Genomic DNA, 15096 nt, shown 5'->3' on the forward strand with positions numbered 1-15096 from the left:
TTGGAAAAGCAATTTCTATTAACTTGTTTCCATGATAATTTAAAATGTGGTTAAATAGGAGTACTTGGGCTCAATCTTTCAAAAATTTGTTTTAGCATTTTCCTATAGCTTTCTAATAAACTGTAGAGAAAGAAACATGCAAACATACCCAATACCTTACACATGCCATTAATACATGTATCGCGGCTGTGCCTTCCTTCAAAGCAAGGAGTACCATCAGTGACAGCATCAAGCATCTTCTCTGAAAAATGTCCATTTATAGGGCGACAGTGAAGCTCACAGGGGTTTGCTGAAAGGAGAAAAAAGCCACTTGCTCAGCAAATGCTTCAGCAAGACATTGAACTGTAATGCACAGAGGATAACAGTATGTCTTTACAGCATCATCAACACATTTCCCCTGGCAGCTGCTGTAAAATATGGCCTAATAAGAAGCAATTATCATAAAAAAGGTTGCTATGGCTAACTCTGTTGCTAGCAGACTGATAATGACACTGCGGACTTCTAGGAGGCATCTGGAGGCTGGTGCCTCCATGCTCTCCAGTGCTTGTATGTTAGCAGACAGCTGGCTGAGTCAAGCAGTAATGAGGCCCTCAGCTGTGATGGAGAAAGAAGTGGGAAACTAAGGAATGTCACAAGCAAGGGGAAAGGAGGAATCTGGGGCAAAATTGCAAAGGACATTGACAAGCAACAATTTCCACCAGCTGATGACAAGGTGATTTCAGAGGTAACTTATAACTGCTCATCACTGCTGTGGGCTTCTCTCAGGCAGCAGTCAAATGGTTGCTTCTGATCTTCTGCCTGTCAGTAGAGTGTCACACTACTGCTTTTTTTCAGCTATCTGCTGGCACTTAAAAATGTGTGGCTTATGAAGTGGGGATAATACTGGTGGGTCTGAGAGACTGAGGCTGTTCTTGAGCAGATATCCAGAGAAGCAAAAGGGAAGAGAAAAGCTGTAGAAAAGGAAATCTGTGGGTCTCTGAAATAAGGTTTTCTACAATGGACCAGCCTTAACCTAATTTACTTATCAAGTAAGAAAAGCTAAAGACACACTGCTCTGCCTCACAGAAACTGTCCCTCAGGAATGGGAAATTTTGAAAGACTTCAGAGAGTCAAAAGACACAAGTTTGATAAATCAGTTCCATACATAGAAAGTAAGTTAGAATTGAAAACAGGGTCAAATCAAAAGCAGATATAATCCCTCCCCTTATATCACTCCCTGGAAACCCTCCAGCAGAGCCAGAACTATCTGACAAAACAAAAGAGAACAAACAAACAAAAAAAATCACCCATGGTCATAACGATGAGGGATAGCAACAGTGGACCTGTCTTGTGACTTTTTTCTACTTCCAGAACTCAGTCAGTCCAGATGCTAAAGCAATTTGCTTATATTCAGTAAGCTGAAACACTCTGCTGAGCAAAGCCGTGGGTCTTAAAGCCACCAGTCAGTCAGGACTTTGGGCACCATTATTAAGCCATTTTAACACAATCTCCATGTGTGCTGCAGAGGTGACAATTTCATCCTGTGCCTGAAAAAGCTGACAAAAGCCACTCTCAGGGTCTCAGAGATATGCAGCATAACTTTATATCTTCTACATCCTAGCTAATTTCTTTCTCTCTCTTCCTCCGTCTCCTTTGTTGACCTGGTTAGTGTCATACAAATAGCTGGGTCAATTGGTTAAATTTGGGTCAATTTCTAAAAATGAGAGAAATTCCAATTTTTGATAGTGCAAATCAGCTAAATAATTTCCTGCAAAAGGGTTTATTTTGAAGGGGGAAATTAGCTTTCATTGCTTTAGATTGTACAGCAGCAACACATACATAGCACTATGAAAGGCACAAAACTGACAGCAGCTTCCACCCCCAAAGTACTTGTAGCGCAAAGACTGAATCCTACACAGCCTGAGCTTCAAAACTATGCATCTCATTCATATAAATAGGTACTGGCATCCAAGAACACTAAAGGATTTCCCTTTGGCAGTAAAGCTAAAATGGCATCTTAGAACTGATAATCCTATGCTTGTGGCTTCTTAAACAAAGATGCCTTTGTAAATGGCAACAGAGTGATTTAAGGCAGAGGACACTCACAGACCGAGGCAAAATTCAAGATGATGTGAGTCATGTTGAAGAATGTCGATGGAGCTACAAAAGGGTCTCAGGCAAGTACACAAAGTTTGTAATCATTATGAGCTTGCAGACCATCTGTGAAAACTGCCAGCCATAGCATCCATCAGTTGTTCTGATAAGAGCTGTCATGGTAAGTGCTACAAAGTAATTTTTCTTCAATCTGCAGAAATCTTTTTCTGGCCATCTGGCTAATTCAATTACTTAGTGCTCTGATTTTGTTTCACCTTGTTTACCTTCACAGTGCACCATTTTTTAAACACCCTTATGGAAAGGAGAATCCCAGAACTCCAGCTTGTCTGTTATCTGCTGAGAATCAATCCTGCTGGAAACAGACTTTGCACAAAGCCATTTCAGCTTTCACATTGTTTGTAATTAAATACATAGAGCAGCAGTTTGATATCGGTACCCCATCCCCAGCTGTGTGTTGACATAATAAGCAAGATGGTATTAAATCTCTTTTCAGGCCACTGAAGAAGAAAACATAGTCCTGTCATAGTTGAAGTATATAGTTGAAGTATATAACTCAGACAATGTTTGTAAAGGTAATTCTCTTATTAAGCCAAAGTAAAAAGTAAAAACAAGTAACAACTAAATTTTCAAACTTGCAAAGATTCATGATTCAAACAAGGGCTTTCTAGGCATAAACAATTTCCTGGTTTTGCTAACTTTCCTAATTGATTTAAAATTAGTCCCTACCTGTATCCACAAATTTAGTCCTACTTTTCTTCCTATGAGTTTTCTACTGAGCTCCACTGGAAATAAGAGGGTATTACTCACTACCCACAAACTCAGTCCCACCCAATATTAATACCCCTGCCACCATTCTTCAGGTTATTTGAATAGTTCATCTGCACAGAAGGGCACTGCTGAGGAAATTACCCTAGCACTGTATTAGCCAGTAATTATTTACTTCTCTATAACTTTTATTTTTTCTTAGCAGCTGAGGTCAGGGCCTTCACAAAAGATTAGAAGTCTATTATTCTGGGACACTAAACAACCCTTAGCAGAATCAGCTGCTGATCTCAAAAAGCTGAACATTTTAGCACAAAAATGACGCAGATGTAGAAAGTACTTTTATCTCCTGTTTTCAGATAGAGAACAAGGAAAAGAAATAAATTTCCTGAAATGATGGAAGAACTTGAAAGCAATGACTGGCATTGAATTTGAAGTTTCTAAATCTTATCTCAGTATTGAGAATTTAAAGTAAACTGAGATCAATATGAGTACTATGTTTGCAACTTCAGACAATCTGATTAATTTATCATGCACAAGACTTCAACAAAAAGGCTATCATCTTAAGTAACTTATAGGCCAAAATATACAGAAATTCTTGAAGTCCAGCATTTATGTGCATTAGTAGATCCAATCTGGGAACTCTCATTAATGACCATGCTCACATGCTCTTTTTCAGCAAAAGTACACTGAAATCCCACTTATACAGAGCAGATTTCTGCTTGAGCTGCCTATAGCTTTTTACCCAGCCTTCCACACTAAATAGGATCCAAGCTACTTAGATTGCTCCTGCTTAGACTGTGTTTATATCTACAATGATAATGTTAACTCCTCAGTCCTTCTAGGTGGTCTGCTGTAATTTCTAACCACCCATAAAGCAATGAAGATTGCTTAAAGTGCAAACTTCCCTTTTGCTGTTCTGTCTGTTTCTGCCTGTCCTGCCTTTTACAGACAGAAAGAACTGCTGGATCTGTCCCTCTCTGAGGATTCAATGGTATGAGTGTGAAGCTGCAGCATGAAGCACAGTGACAGATATCCTGATGCTAAATCCCAGTTTGAAAGCAGAGGAGCTACATGCAGATGCAACTAACACAGGGTCCTGCTTTTCCAGATCACTTAACAAGGGCACAGAACTCCCTGGACCTCAACAGCTTCTTCAAGAAGTACAAGCCTGCATGGAGCCATGCAGTCTTGTTGGTGTGTATCTCTGCTAGCTCAGGCATATGCATTCTATATTCCCTTAGAAACTCCCTCCAGGTACATGACATTCCACTCACTCTATCTTCTTTTTTCTAGAGCAAAACTTGCTTTTCTCAACCTTTCCCATAAACTATATTTTCCAAATCATTTGACTTCCATTTTGCTCTCCTGGAAACCTCCTTCAGTTTGGCTGCATCCTTCTGCCAGTGTGTTGCTCCCAGCTGGCCATGAGATTTTAGCTCAGGTGCGACAAACTCCCAGCAGCCTAGAAAAATTACATTCTGTTTGCCCATATCCTACACCAAGATTATGCTTCTGATGTGAACAAATGTGAGTTCTCTAATATAGAAGAAACCCAGATATAACAGAATCCCAAGCCACAGAGCTCCCTGAAGTGCTTATTGACTTACTTAAAACCGGAATGGGATGGAGGAAACAAGTCAGCAAAGCTAAGTTAAAATCCAGGTGTGTGATTTGCACTGCAAGAGTTCAAATTTACCAAGTGCAAGCAGAACAACATGAAGATAACTAGGAAGGAACATATTCCTTTCCTGATCTAAATTTTCAGCCTTCACAACTGACTCCCATAAACTAACATGCAGGAAGGATCCCGCTTAACATGACTGGGAAAGATGTGATTAAAGTGTCTGCCAGCAGAAGATAAGCCTTCAATATTTCAGTATTTTTACATCAGAAGGAAGCAAAGAGGTGTGCCTATTAAAACCCTCACTTCTGTGAGAACTCAGATTTAGATGTGGAAATCCAAAATGAAAATTAGAAAAAACAATTTCCAAGAACAGACGAAATGGGGAAAAAAGCTGAGATGAAGCTAATTTAGCACTTTAACCAGGCTTTGAACTTCAAAACTAAGTTTCATTTCAAAGTAGGAGCAGCAGAAATATTATGTCATGTGGTCAGCACACCACTGTAAATGTATCAGTACAGATCTTGCTACACAGACATATTTTGGAAAAATTAGGAAATCTATAACCCCTATCTGCTAGTATATGAGATGATCCTGGCACTGATTGAGAAAAGAAAGGTAGTTGTTTGACTCAGTGAAGGACTCACACTTACCACATGGAAGTTAAGCCCTGAGAAGCTAACAAGTTCTGATAAATGTAATTTGTCAAAAGATATGAAATAAATAAACGTAGGGTCACAGCCTGACAGCAACAGAAGTAGATTAGCACCAAAGTTTGACTAAAGTGTCTCAGGATGGGCCCTGGGTCATGAGAACAATTCAGAAAATACCCTGGTCAGAGCTGCTGGATGCTTTAGCCACCCTTGAACCTGAAAGTTCCCTTCACATTGGGATTCTAGGACTACTCAGGTGCTCCACCTTGAGCCCATGGGTTTCCGTGCTCCAGGGAAAATCCACAACAGGACTATGCAAGTTCCCAAACAGGCCCAAACTCATTTAAAACAGAAGAGAATAATCTCAGTTGGAACCTTTCAAGGTTATAGTTAGCCTAGGTAACTGTGAGATGTCATGCACTGCCTTTCTGCTGAGTTGCTTGTTAAAAATTCCTGTTGCATCTCACCTCATATTAAATTGTAAGCTATTCAAAGACAAGTCTTTGTCCTCTTGTGAGGGGTACAATTTGCACAACAGGATAGGACGTAACAACAAGTGTTTAATTATGTGATACTCATTAGAACTGGCTTATGTAAGCCATGAATTAGAGCCAGGAGAGAGAACTGTGACCATTTAGATCATTTACTGTTATTCCAGCAGGATGAAGAAACACAGGATGTCTAAAATGCCACAGAATGTTTAGCTCAATATTTCATCTCCTCAGCTAAATGCTTCACACAAAAAAAATTTATGTGTACCAAGGGCTGGGGAAAGCTTAATGATATTTACTTTTCTCCTTATATCCCATGTGCATCATGAGAAGATTTAAAATTCCTGATAATAAAACACAAGCCAAAACATTCTTGGCAGTAAAATGAAGTATAAACAGAGTGCTGTGAAAACTCAAAATCAGATTGTACCATATAAGGGGAAAAGTAAGGGAAGCTGGTGTACAGTGACAAAGTCTGGTGAACATATGGTGGATATGGTGTTTAAGTCTCCAGAGCCCTGAAACTTCAGCTCTTTTTTGTGCAGGGCTTACAAGATGCTATTGTTTTGGAGGCTTTTTAAATTTGGATCAAACATTCACAAGAACGGCTCAAACTGTCCACCTTGCAGGGAAAGCAGTTTCATCAGTCTATTTGAAGCTATTTTGGCCAGGATACCTTCAGCAGCCAACAGAAGGTGAAAGAAAATTTGAAACTGAGAAGGGATGAAAACTCTTGGAAGCATCTTAGTGCAGCAGATAACTCTGGACAAAACTGGAAGTACTGTGCCCGTGATATCCATATACTCTCAGTCACAATGATGATGTCAGACGAGGGATCAGCAAACAATTTGGCCAACTCCCTGCCTAGATGAGTGTTTCCAGGAGAGCCTGCCTATCTGAGGAAGTCAGGATTTTTGTATGTTAAGAGTTTAGCAGCAACAGAACACTTAAAATGCTGTTAATGGAATTTAAGAATGAAGTTGCAAACATTGAGGAGAGCACAGATCACAGAGGAGAATACTAATACTAGACTGAAATTCTGGCTGATAAGAATATGGGTGAAAAAAGTCCAAAAACTTTTTAAGCTACAGAAGAAATATTTACTTAGTTTATGAAGGATTCTGCAAAGAGGGCAATGAAACCCAGGATATTCCAAATGAAATACATTAGGTTCAACAAACCAGCACTTTAAAGGTAAAAGGTTTGCCTGTAAATAGCTCTATTTGAAATATTGCCTGGGTGCACCACTGGCCTGACTTCCAGTGTGCAGGAAGAATTTGATTCATGTTTCTTAATGCACTTAAAAGGCAGAATGTCTGCAACAAACGCACATTCAAAACTATTGGTTCTGTAACACAGACATAGCACTGTGCAAGAGAGGGCATGAACTCAACAAGGCTGTACCTTTCAGTGCTACACTTGAGGAACAGAGTGGACTGGAATCCCAACCACAGCTACAAGCAGCTGCAGAAAACGGTTTGTGATTTTGACTCTGTTTAAGCATTAGGCTGTCAGCATTTAGCATGGTTTGTTTAACTGAGAGCCTTTCTGAAAAAGTCTTCTCCTGTCAACTACATTGTCTTTCATCAGAAATTTTCCTGGAAGCCTCTCTGCTCCAGCTGCATTTTGTATGGTGTATTCGTTAGGTGAAACTGAAAAAGTAGCTTAAATTTAGGAAACCCACTTGTAACTGCCAATAATTGTGAAAACATAATGACCACACTGAAAATTAGCCATCAGCAAGCAAAATTGAAAGTTGAATCTTAAACTTCATTAGTCTCTCACCAATTGATTTTTTCATTAAAAAAACATACCACTAGCTCCCACTGGACAATCTGCTCTTTACATTTATGTATCCACAAAGAACCAAACTGCATGGTAGTAACTATAACCCCTGTGTTCTGTAACTGTTACAAAGAAAGTCATCAGGCACAGCATCGGTACTTGTCCCTACAGTACAAAGCAGTACAACACTGACCCTGTTGAGGTATTACAGCCTCAGTGTAGTGCCAGGTACACTTACCATCCAGATTAGAGTTTGGGAGTAGTACAGCCATGTTTGTGCAGCAGAAGAGCTCTACCTGCTGAGTGCAGTGATTCCTGCAGGCCCAAATATGCAGTTCTACTCTACTGTACTTTTACTGTACAGAGGAGAACTGTTGCCTTTATGTACAGTGGTAACACAAAAGGCACATCTGCATATGGAGGCAAACCAGATTTTTCTCCCTCATTAATTAAAGACTTACAATCCAGTGACTTCTTGCCCTCAAAGAGGTTTCTCACAGGTCTGTGAATTTTACCTTTTATACAAGGTATTAAAATATTGTCGTTTCATACCTGTGTTGTAAACAGGAACCCAGTGGTAGAATTCATTCTGGTAGGGAACAGTATCAAATTCACTGCACTGCATCTGACGGAAGGTAGGCAAGCCTTTGCGACAGGGGATAATGTTACACATGCGATAGCGCTTCCTTTCTCCAGTGCAGTAGTCTCCTCCGAACTGTGGTCTAGAAAAGGAATGTTGAGGTTGGGATGTGAGTTCCTGGGTAAAACACAGTTTTTGCAGGTTCCAGTGGGATAACAACGTATATTCTGAAGAGTAGAGATATTGTTCATATGCTCAAGTACCCAAATATGTCAGAATGGAACACAGAATGCTAGACAAAGGCTGTGTCCCACAGAGGTACTCAGTACACTGCCTGGCTGAGCTCACAACAGATTATCTTATCATATGAACTCCTTCAAAAACCCATTATTTTTCAGACTATTTGATAGTCCTTCTAGAAAAGCCAAGTGATTTTTGCTGTTAGACACCCTCTTAGTGACTTCTGAAAATGAGACACAGCCTCTTAATGAACTCAAATATCTATTAGGAAACTCTTTCATGTTCTGTACCTATCAACTCATGTGCCTGAAGCTAAACCAAAGCTGATGACTAGAACAAACAGGAAAGGTGAGTCTTAATTTCCCTCAGGACAGACTGTTACCTGTTGCTCTCAGCCAGTATTTGAGGACATTTATTTATGCACGCTGTTATTACTAAAGCAACATTTTTATTAGTTCTGCAAAGCCTGAATACTGAAACACAATTTTAAAATTTATTTTGTGTAGAAATAAGCTCCACAGAGCGTAAGAATTAAAGAATGAGATGATGGTTGTAAAAGGTGAGCCAACTGAAATTCATACAGGTATGCTTGTCTGGAAAGGAGAGGTGTTCATTGTCTGTCTTGCTGTAGCACATGTTGATAACAGTCTTATACACATTTCCAATGCTGTAAGTGTTTCAAAGATCTTGAATAAAAGGTAGGGAAAGACTGTGCACTCATCTTACTCTGGATTATCACACGGTCTCTCTGCACTCTGCACTCCTGCCCCACACGTCCTTGTGCAATGGGACCAGGATGACCAAACGCCCCATCCACCATGGATTGCTTCGGGAGTCTTGCCTACTGTAATGCACTCACCAGAGAAGCACCACTACAGAGAGAACAGAAAGGATAAACAGGTTAAGGATGCTTGTCACAGGAAAATGCTATGGTGAATTATTTGTTATTTCAGTTCCTGAAGGTCGAAAACTTAAGTGGAAAAGTAAATAGGGCTGTCACAGCATGCCCCTCCTTCACACTGAACAGTGGCAGAGCTGCTCATGGCTCCTCAGTTGCTCTCCTGCAGGCAGTGCAGCTCACAGGCAGAGGGGCTCACAGTTACCTTGTTTTCTCCACACCGAGTTCCATCTGCAGCTGCATCCAGTTTGGAGCGGCAGGAGCCTTTCACTGAGCACCACAGTGTTTGGCAAAGGTTCTGGAAAAGAAAGAAAATCACAGCAGTCTGAAGCAGAGCTGGACTCCTATGGAAAAGATTTTTAGAAGTCTCTCAGAGTTTTGTATAGCCATTGGCAAAGCTTTTTAAGGGCTGCACTTCCAGAAACGGATGTTCAGGGGGTTCCGTAAGTTAGGACCTACCCAAGGGTTCAAATTCAGCCACTCCTTATTAGTGTACAAGGAGGGACTACTCAACAAATGCAAAATGGTGAATATTTTCTATCAAGTGAATTACCTGAACTATATGAGTTTAATTATTCTCCTTTTTGGCTGCTCAGCTCACAGCTACAGACAGCAAAAATAACTTACAAAGTGTGGGCACTATCAGGAAGATGAGCGGAGTTTATACTATTTTCACTTGATGGGTACTAATGAATACAGTGATCAATTTTGCATTACTATCTGCCTGAAAACACAGTGAAATCAAATATTAGGGAAGCTAGCCCAGTGAATAAAAGCAATGTTATATGTCTCCAAGTACTTTAGCCAGGTTAATACTCATGAATGTACCAAAACTGGATGAGGAAAGAGATCAAAGCACAGGTGTCTTAAAACATCAGCCAAGAAGACAGCAAAAGAGTGATCTAAAAGCAGTCCAGGCTAGCTGGCAGAGAAGAAAGCCTTAAGGGCTGGGCAGAGTAAGGGCTCTGGCTAGTGACTGCCTGCATATTAGGTTACTCAGAAACTGGTGCCAGTTTAATACAGTACACTGCCAGCATAGCACAGCATTTCAGCTGCTGCTCTACATGCAGTGGCCAACACCACAGAAGGGACAGAAACTCCTGAGAGTCAATAGAACTAACATTACAGCTACCTTATAACCAGACTTCTTCCCTTAATCAGAACTGCTTTCTAGAGTGAGGACAGACATTGAAGGCTATTGCCCTCAGTTCATATGCACAACAGATTTTCTTTTGTTTGGTACACCGAAGGCCTGCCTGCTTGGGAAATCCTGAATGAGCACACCTTTTTGCAGAAAACTACTTCCAAGCAGTAGAAAACAGGTGTGAGAGAGACTGTGAACTCCCAACTGGAACAGCAGAATCTAAAGTCCAGGTGCTCTGGGCTAGGTTTTGGCTGGGAGTGTTTGAACTGCAGAGGTCAGCACTGGGAGAGGGAACAGAGCTGGCAGCATCGACCTGTGAAGCAGGGACAACTGAAGTGACATCAGAAGAAAAAGTCAACAAAAGGGATCCTACTAGCTGCTCCCATGGAGATTCTTGGAGCAAACATCATGCCAGGTTTGAGAATCAACACAGAAGTTCAGCACTTGTCAAAATCCAGCCCCAATGAACTGGCAGCAAAATTTGTCTGAGTGTGGAATGCAAAACTCAGCTGCTGTTTTCTGACCTGCTTATTTTCAAAACAGCTGAGCTTGGGCACAGTCTGTTTTGAGAAACTTGCCTTTTATTTATTTACTTCCTGGATAGTGTCTTCATGTTGGTTTTAATCTAAAACACTAAGTAGTACAGAACATCTTAAAGCATTCCAATCTCCACATAAAATGCAACATCGGGTGCATTGTGTATCAGCTCATTTAGCTGCTTTTGGGGAATACGTACAAGTCAAAGGTTGTTTTGCTGTTTCCTATTTATTGTTCAACAGTAGTGCTAACTATCAACTCCTCCTGAAGCCACCATTGTCAGGTTCTTAAAGCAGAGCTGCTATTCATTCCGGATGATTAATTTTTTTTCATTATGAAAAATACCCTTTGTGTTTAATTCCTCTGTTTGGGATATGTTTTGTGCTTTTTAGTGTATAAAGTGCACTTTTGTACTGTGCTTCAGTTACCAGAAAAAGGCACAGAAACCAAACACTTTCCATTGAAAGTTCCATCTTTATGAGCTGTCCTCAAAGCTCAAGAGTTCATGCCAAAAAAGTCAAGAGTTCATGCATGGAAGTCTTCAGCTTTGCAAGAACTTTGCCATATGATCTACATGTACCAAAGTTTTTTTCCATCTTTGAGAATACTGGAATAACAACAGTACCAGATAAAGCATTGTTTACTGTGTTCTATTGGAGGTAACAGCCAGGAATTCTTGGCTTTACCATGGACTCACTGAAAGACAAGTGTTTTTTATCATCAGCAATATGTTATATACTTTCTACTCAATCTACAAAGACATGGTCTGCACCCTATAGAAAGATGGTTTCAGAAAGCCCCAGATGAACTGCAGTCAGAGGAAGTTTTGGTTACAAAGAGGGAGCAGCAAGATGAGAATTCTGAGCTCCTACAGCTTGTCTTGTAGGAAGCCGTGCATCTGCCTACCACTTGGAAAATTTGTCCCTCTAATCTGTATTTTGCTCTTCTTTTTCTTACTAAAAGAACAGTATTTATGTATTACACAGGATACTTAGAGAATTTACTACCTAAATGGTTCATGCAAACAACTATCTGCATTTTAAACAGTCTTTTTTTAGTGCAACCACTGAACCCCTCGATTCATCTTCTGCTAAATGCAGTTTCTTCTCTCAGCAAGAATCCATGATTTGAATTCGGTCAGACATTAAAAATTACAGAACAAATGTAGCCTGCTGAGTGAATGAATGTTACATAAATAGTGGAAGGGCAAAGAACAGTCATACCTCATAGACCAAATTACTATACTGATCATTCAACATGCTAGGCAAACTATACTACTCAAAATTCCTTTCCTTGACAGTGCCAGCTACCTGCAAAACATGGGTCTTCCAGTAAAATGCAAAATGAGATACCAATTAATTTTCTAATATATGGTTAGCTGTAAAATTGATTATCAGAAGATGTAGAATGTAAAAGCCTGCTAGGATCAAACTCAAGGAGAGACAGAATGAAAAGGGTAGGTGAGGATACACATAATTATCTGAATGGAATTAACAATCAACAACATCTGTCCCCAGTCCACATCTGTGCACAATACCTTGCCTAAAACTGACTCCAGCACTGCTGGTAGCTGTAACACCACTTCTGTCACAGCCCTTTTTAACAGGGAGGGAATGATGTCTGCAGTCTCCAATGTTTACTGCATATTGCTGTCCAAAACACAGCAAGAGTTGGTGATTACCTAGCTAAACTAGCACTTGAAACTCCTGCTTCTGAACTGTTCTATGTAGAAAAATGCTGCACAAAGTTAAATAGCTCCACATAATCTAGCTGCCATTAAAATACCATATCAATTCACCTTAGCTAATATAACTTGTTGCTCTATAGTGTCTCCCAGATATTGTAGGAGTTAAGTTACTGTGAATACTGTTCAGCTGGACCTCCATACAGCACTGTTATACTGTGCCCCAAGACAGACCGATGGTACTTTGTAAATTATGTATTTCCACATAAAAATCTCATGTTTGATGTGAAAATAAATATTATTCAAGGTGCATGGACTGAAATTTCTTTCAACTATTTAGACCAATGAAACAGCGAAAAATGAGGAGACAGGGATAGAGAGCACAACCCTGATCTCTTCAGAAAACTCTTTCTGGAACTGAAGATTTGTTTCCAGAGTGATTTGGTCAGTTGAAAGCTATAAGCATCTTGATTTGTAAAAGAAGGCTTAAGCTGCACTGACAATTTGCCTAAAGTCAGAGTTATAAGTTGAAAACAAAAATTACTCCAGTGTTGGAGGATGTACATTCCATGACAGATAAGAGGCCAAACCCAGGAAAGATCTTGCAAAATACAAGGCAAACAGTGCCAGATTGTGCGAAGTCAAATTAAAACAGTTAGACAATACCTCCACTGTACATCTAGCCTATGTGACTCTGAACACGCTGCATTTGTAGTTAACAATTGAAGTTCACCAGCTGCACCCCCACTCTATTCATGAAACTTAAATTCTTACCAGAAGAATAAAGAAAAACATACAGCACTTACATCCACATCTTCACAGAAAGTAGCATTGGAACCATACTGAAGCTGGCACTGGTGATGCACATCATAAATCACTCCAGGAGCCATGATTGGGGATTTTAAAACTTCTTTTTTTGGGATATCATCCAGACAGAATCCCCACCCACGGCTAAAAGACAAAAACTGTGTATTAAAAAAAAACCCTACAAGCATCTTTTTTTGACACTCACATAAAACTTTCACTATCTAACTCTTAATGGTAATTTTTTTATACTGCCTTTGGAAATACTACTTTCAGATTCCAGCTAAGATATGCTGAAGTTCTGCTAACAAATAGCATTCCATCTAGTTAGGGAGGGTTACAAAGACAAAATATATAGACTGTCAAAGTGGAAATATTATGTATGAGGTGATTATGGCTTGCAGAGTGGTCTCAGAGCACACCACAGCATCTGCTTGAAGTCATTCCATATTGCTGCTCTTTAAAAAGGAATTCGAGCAAGTCAAGCACATATAATTGTGGCCAAAGGCAAGGTTTATAAAACTTCATCACAGTCCTTGATGGAAAGGCTTCTTTGTTCCTGATACTTGCAAAAAGCTCCAGGTTGCACCAAACATGAGCCAATCCCATGAGACTTGAGATGACTCCCAGAAAACAGAAATATAATAGAGCTTTTCCCAAATACTAAGTGAGAAATACACTTGGGGTATGCTCTCCATGGGAATGAACTCAAGCAGAATAAAAAAACCTATGTTTAGTATTGTGATAATATAGGATTTACTTTGAACTCCATATAAACATCTTGTAGATGGTTGTATTAATTTCAGGGAAATGCTTCAACCTGATCACTCACTCTAGGAAACGTGTGATGTATTCCTTGCTGCACTGTGACCAGGTGAGTGGAGTAGGATCATACTGCAGCTGCCGGGACATAATATATGGGCGTTTTCCAACAGGCTCACAGTCATTCTCTTTCCCATCGTGCTGGATACCAAAACTGCTCATAAAAAACAACATCTAATAATTCAAGTTGACAGCTTGTACTACAACATCTATTAATGCATTATACACTGTGCTTGAAAATACACTAGCATTGCTTCTTCAGCTAGGCATCTGTTGCTAAAAAAAAAACATATACAGATGGTATGAGCTAAAGCCTACAAAAAACTCTACACCCCAACGTGTTTTCAAATATTTATGTTGAGTACAGCAATATTGGTACAATATAAAGAACAGACTGACCAGTACTATATTCAGGAGTATTATTAGGGTAGTAAAACCACAACTGTATAGTTGGGCTGGGAGTTCAAAAGCTCAGTTATGTTAAAGCTGCTAAAGCAAAGAGCTTCTTAGCTCTTGAATCCCAGTTATTTTAGACTTGTACTACTCTAAGATCAGGATTTGCTATACCCTGTCTTACAAGCATGTGTCTATCGCATGTTTCTTTTTAAACCTCTTTTGACACCAAGATACTCTTTTCCAAATTACTGACTGTTGAGTGAAACAGCCTTCAACCTCCACCCTTCTTCCTATTTAGCTCTCAGACTAACAATTGGACATCTGCATCAGATCTCCCCAACATGGTTCCCTCCACCTTCTCTAGCTCATTATAGGATTTCTTTATTCAATAGCTTGTAGAAGTCATTAAAAACTTTGAGTGGGATTCATCTGATTAAATATATGTGCCTTCACACCATCCCATCCTGAAGGAGATTATCTGCAAATATAACACACAAAGATATTGTTACATGAAGACACTGACACCTACACTTAAGAGTAGGTGCACTCGTATGAACAGTGAAAACTGACTCAGGTCATGAC

The 15096-nt window shown here is 39.8% G+C and overlaps 1 protein-coding gene across 1 annotated transcript in view; it reads right to left on the minus strand.

Moving 5' to 3' along the window:
- The window catches only part of ADAMTS12 (ADAM metallopeptidase with thrombospondin type 1 motif 12), a 178984-nt gene that overhangs the window by 48880 nt on the left and 115008 nt on the right, over positions 1–15096 (minus strand). The window contains exons 8-13 of the mRNA XM_030466864.1: positions 14129–14272; positions 13299–13443; positions 9333–9425; positions 8956–9101; positions 7962–8131; positions 156–289 (exon numbers count right to left, since the gene is read on the minus strand). Of these exons, the coding sequence (XP_030322724.1) occupies positions 156–289; positions 7962–8131; positions 8956–9101; positions 9333–9425; positions 13299–13443; positions 14129–14272 (832 nt within the window). The remainder of the gene's footprint in view (positions 1–155; positions 290–7961; positions 8132–8955; positions 9102–9332; positions 9426–13298; positions 13444–14128; positions 14273–15096) is intronic.

This window comes from Calypte anna, chromosome Z (assembly GCF_003957555.1).
Source record: "Calypte anna isolate BGI_N300 chromosome Z, bCalAnn1_v1.p, whole genome shotgun sequence".
Lineage (NCBI taxonomy): Eukaryota > Metazoa > Chordata > Aves > Apodiformes > Trochilidae > Calypte > Calypte anna.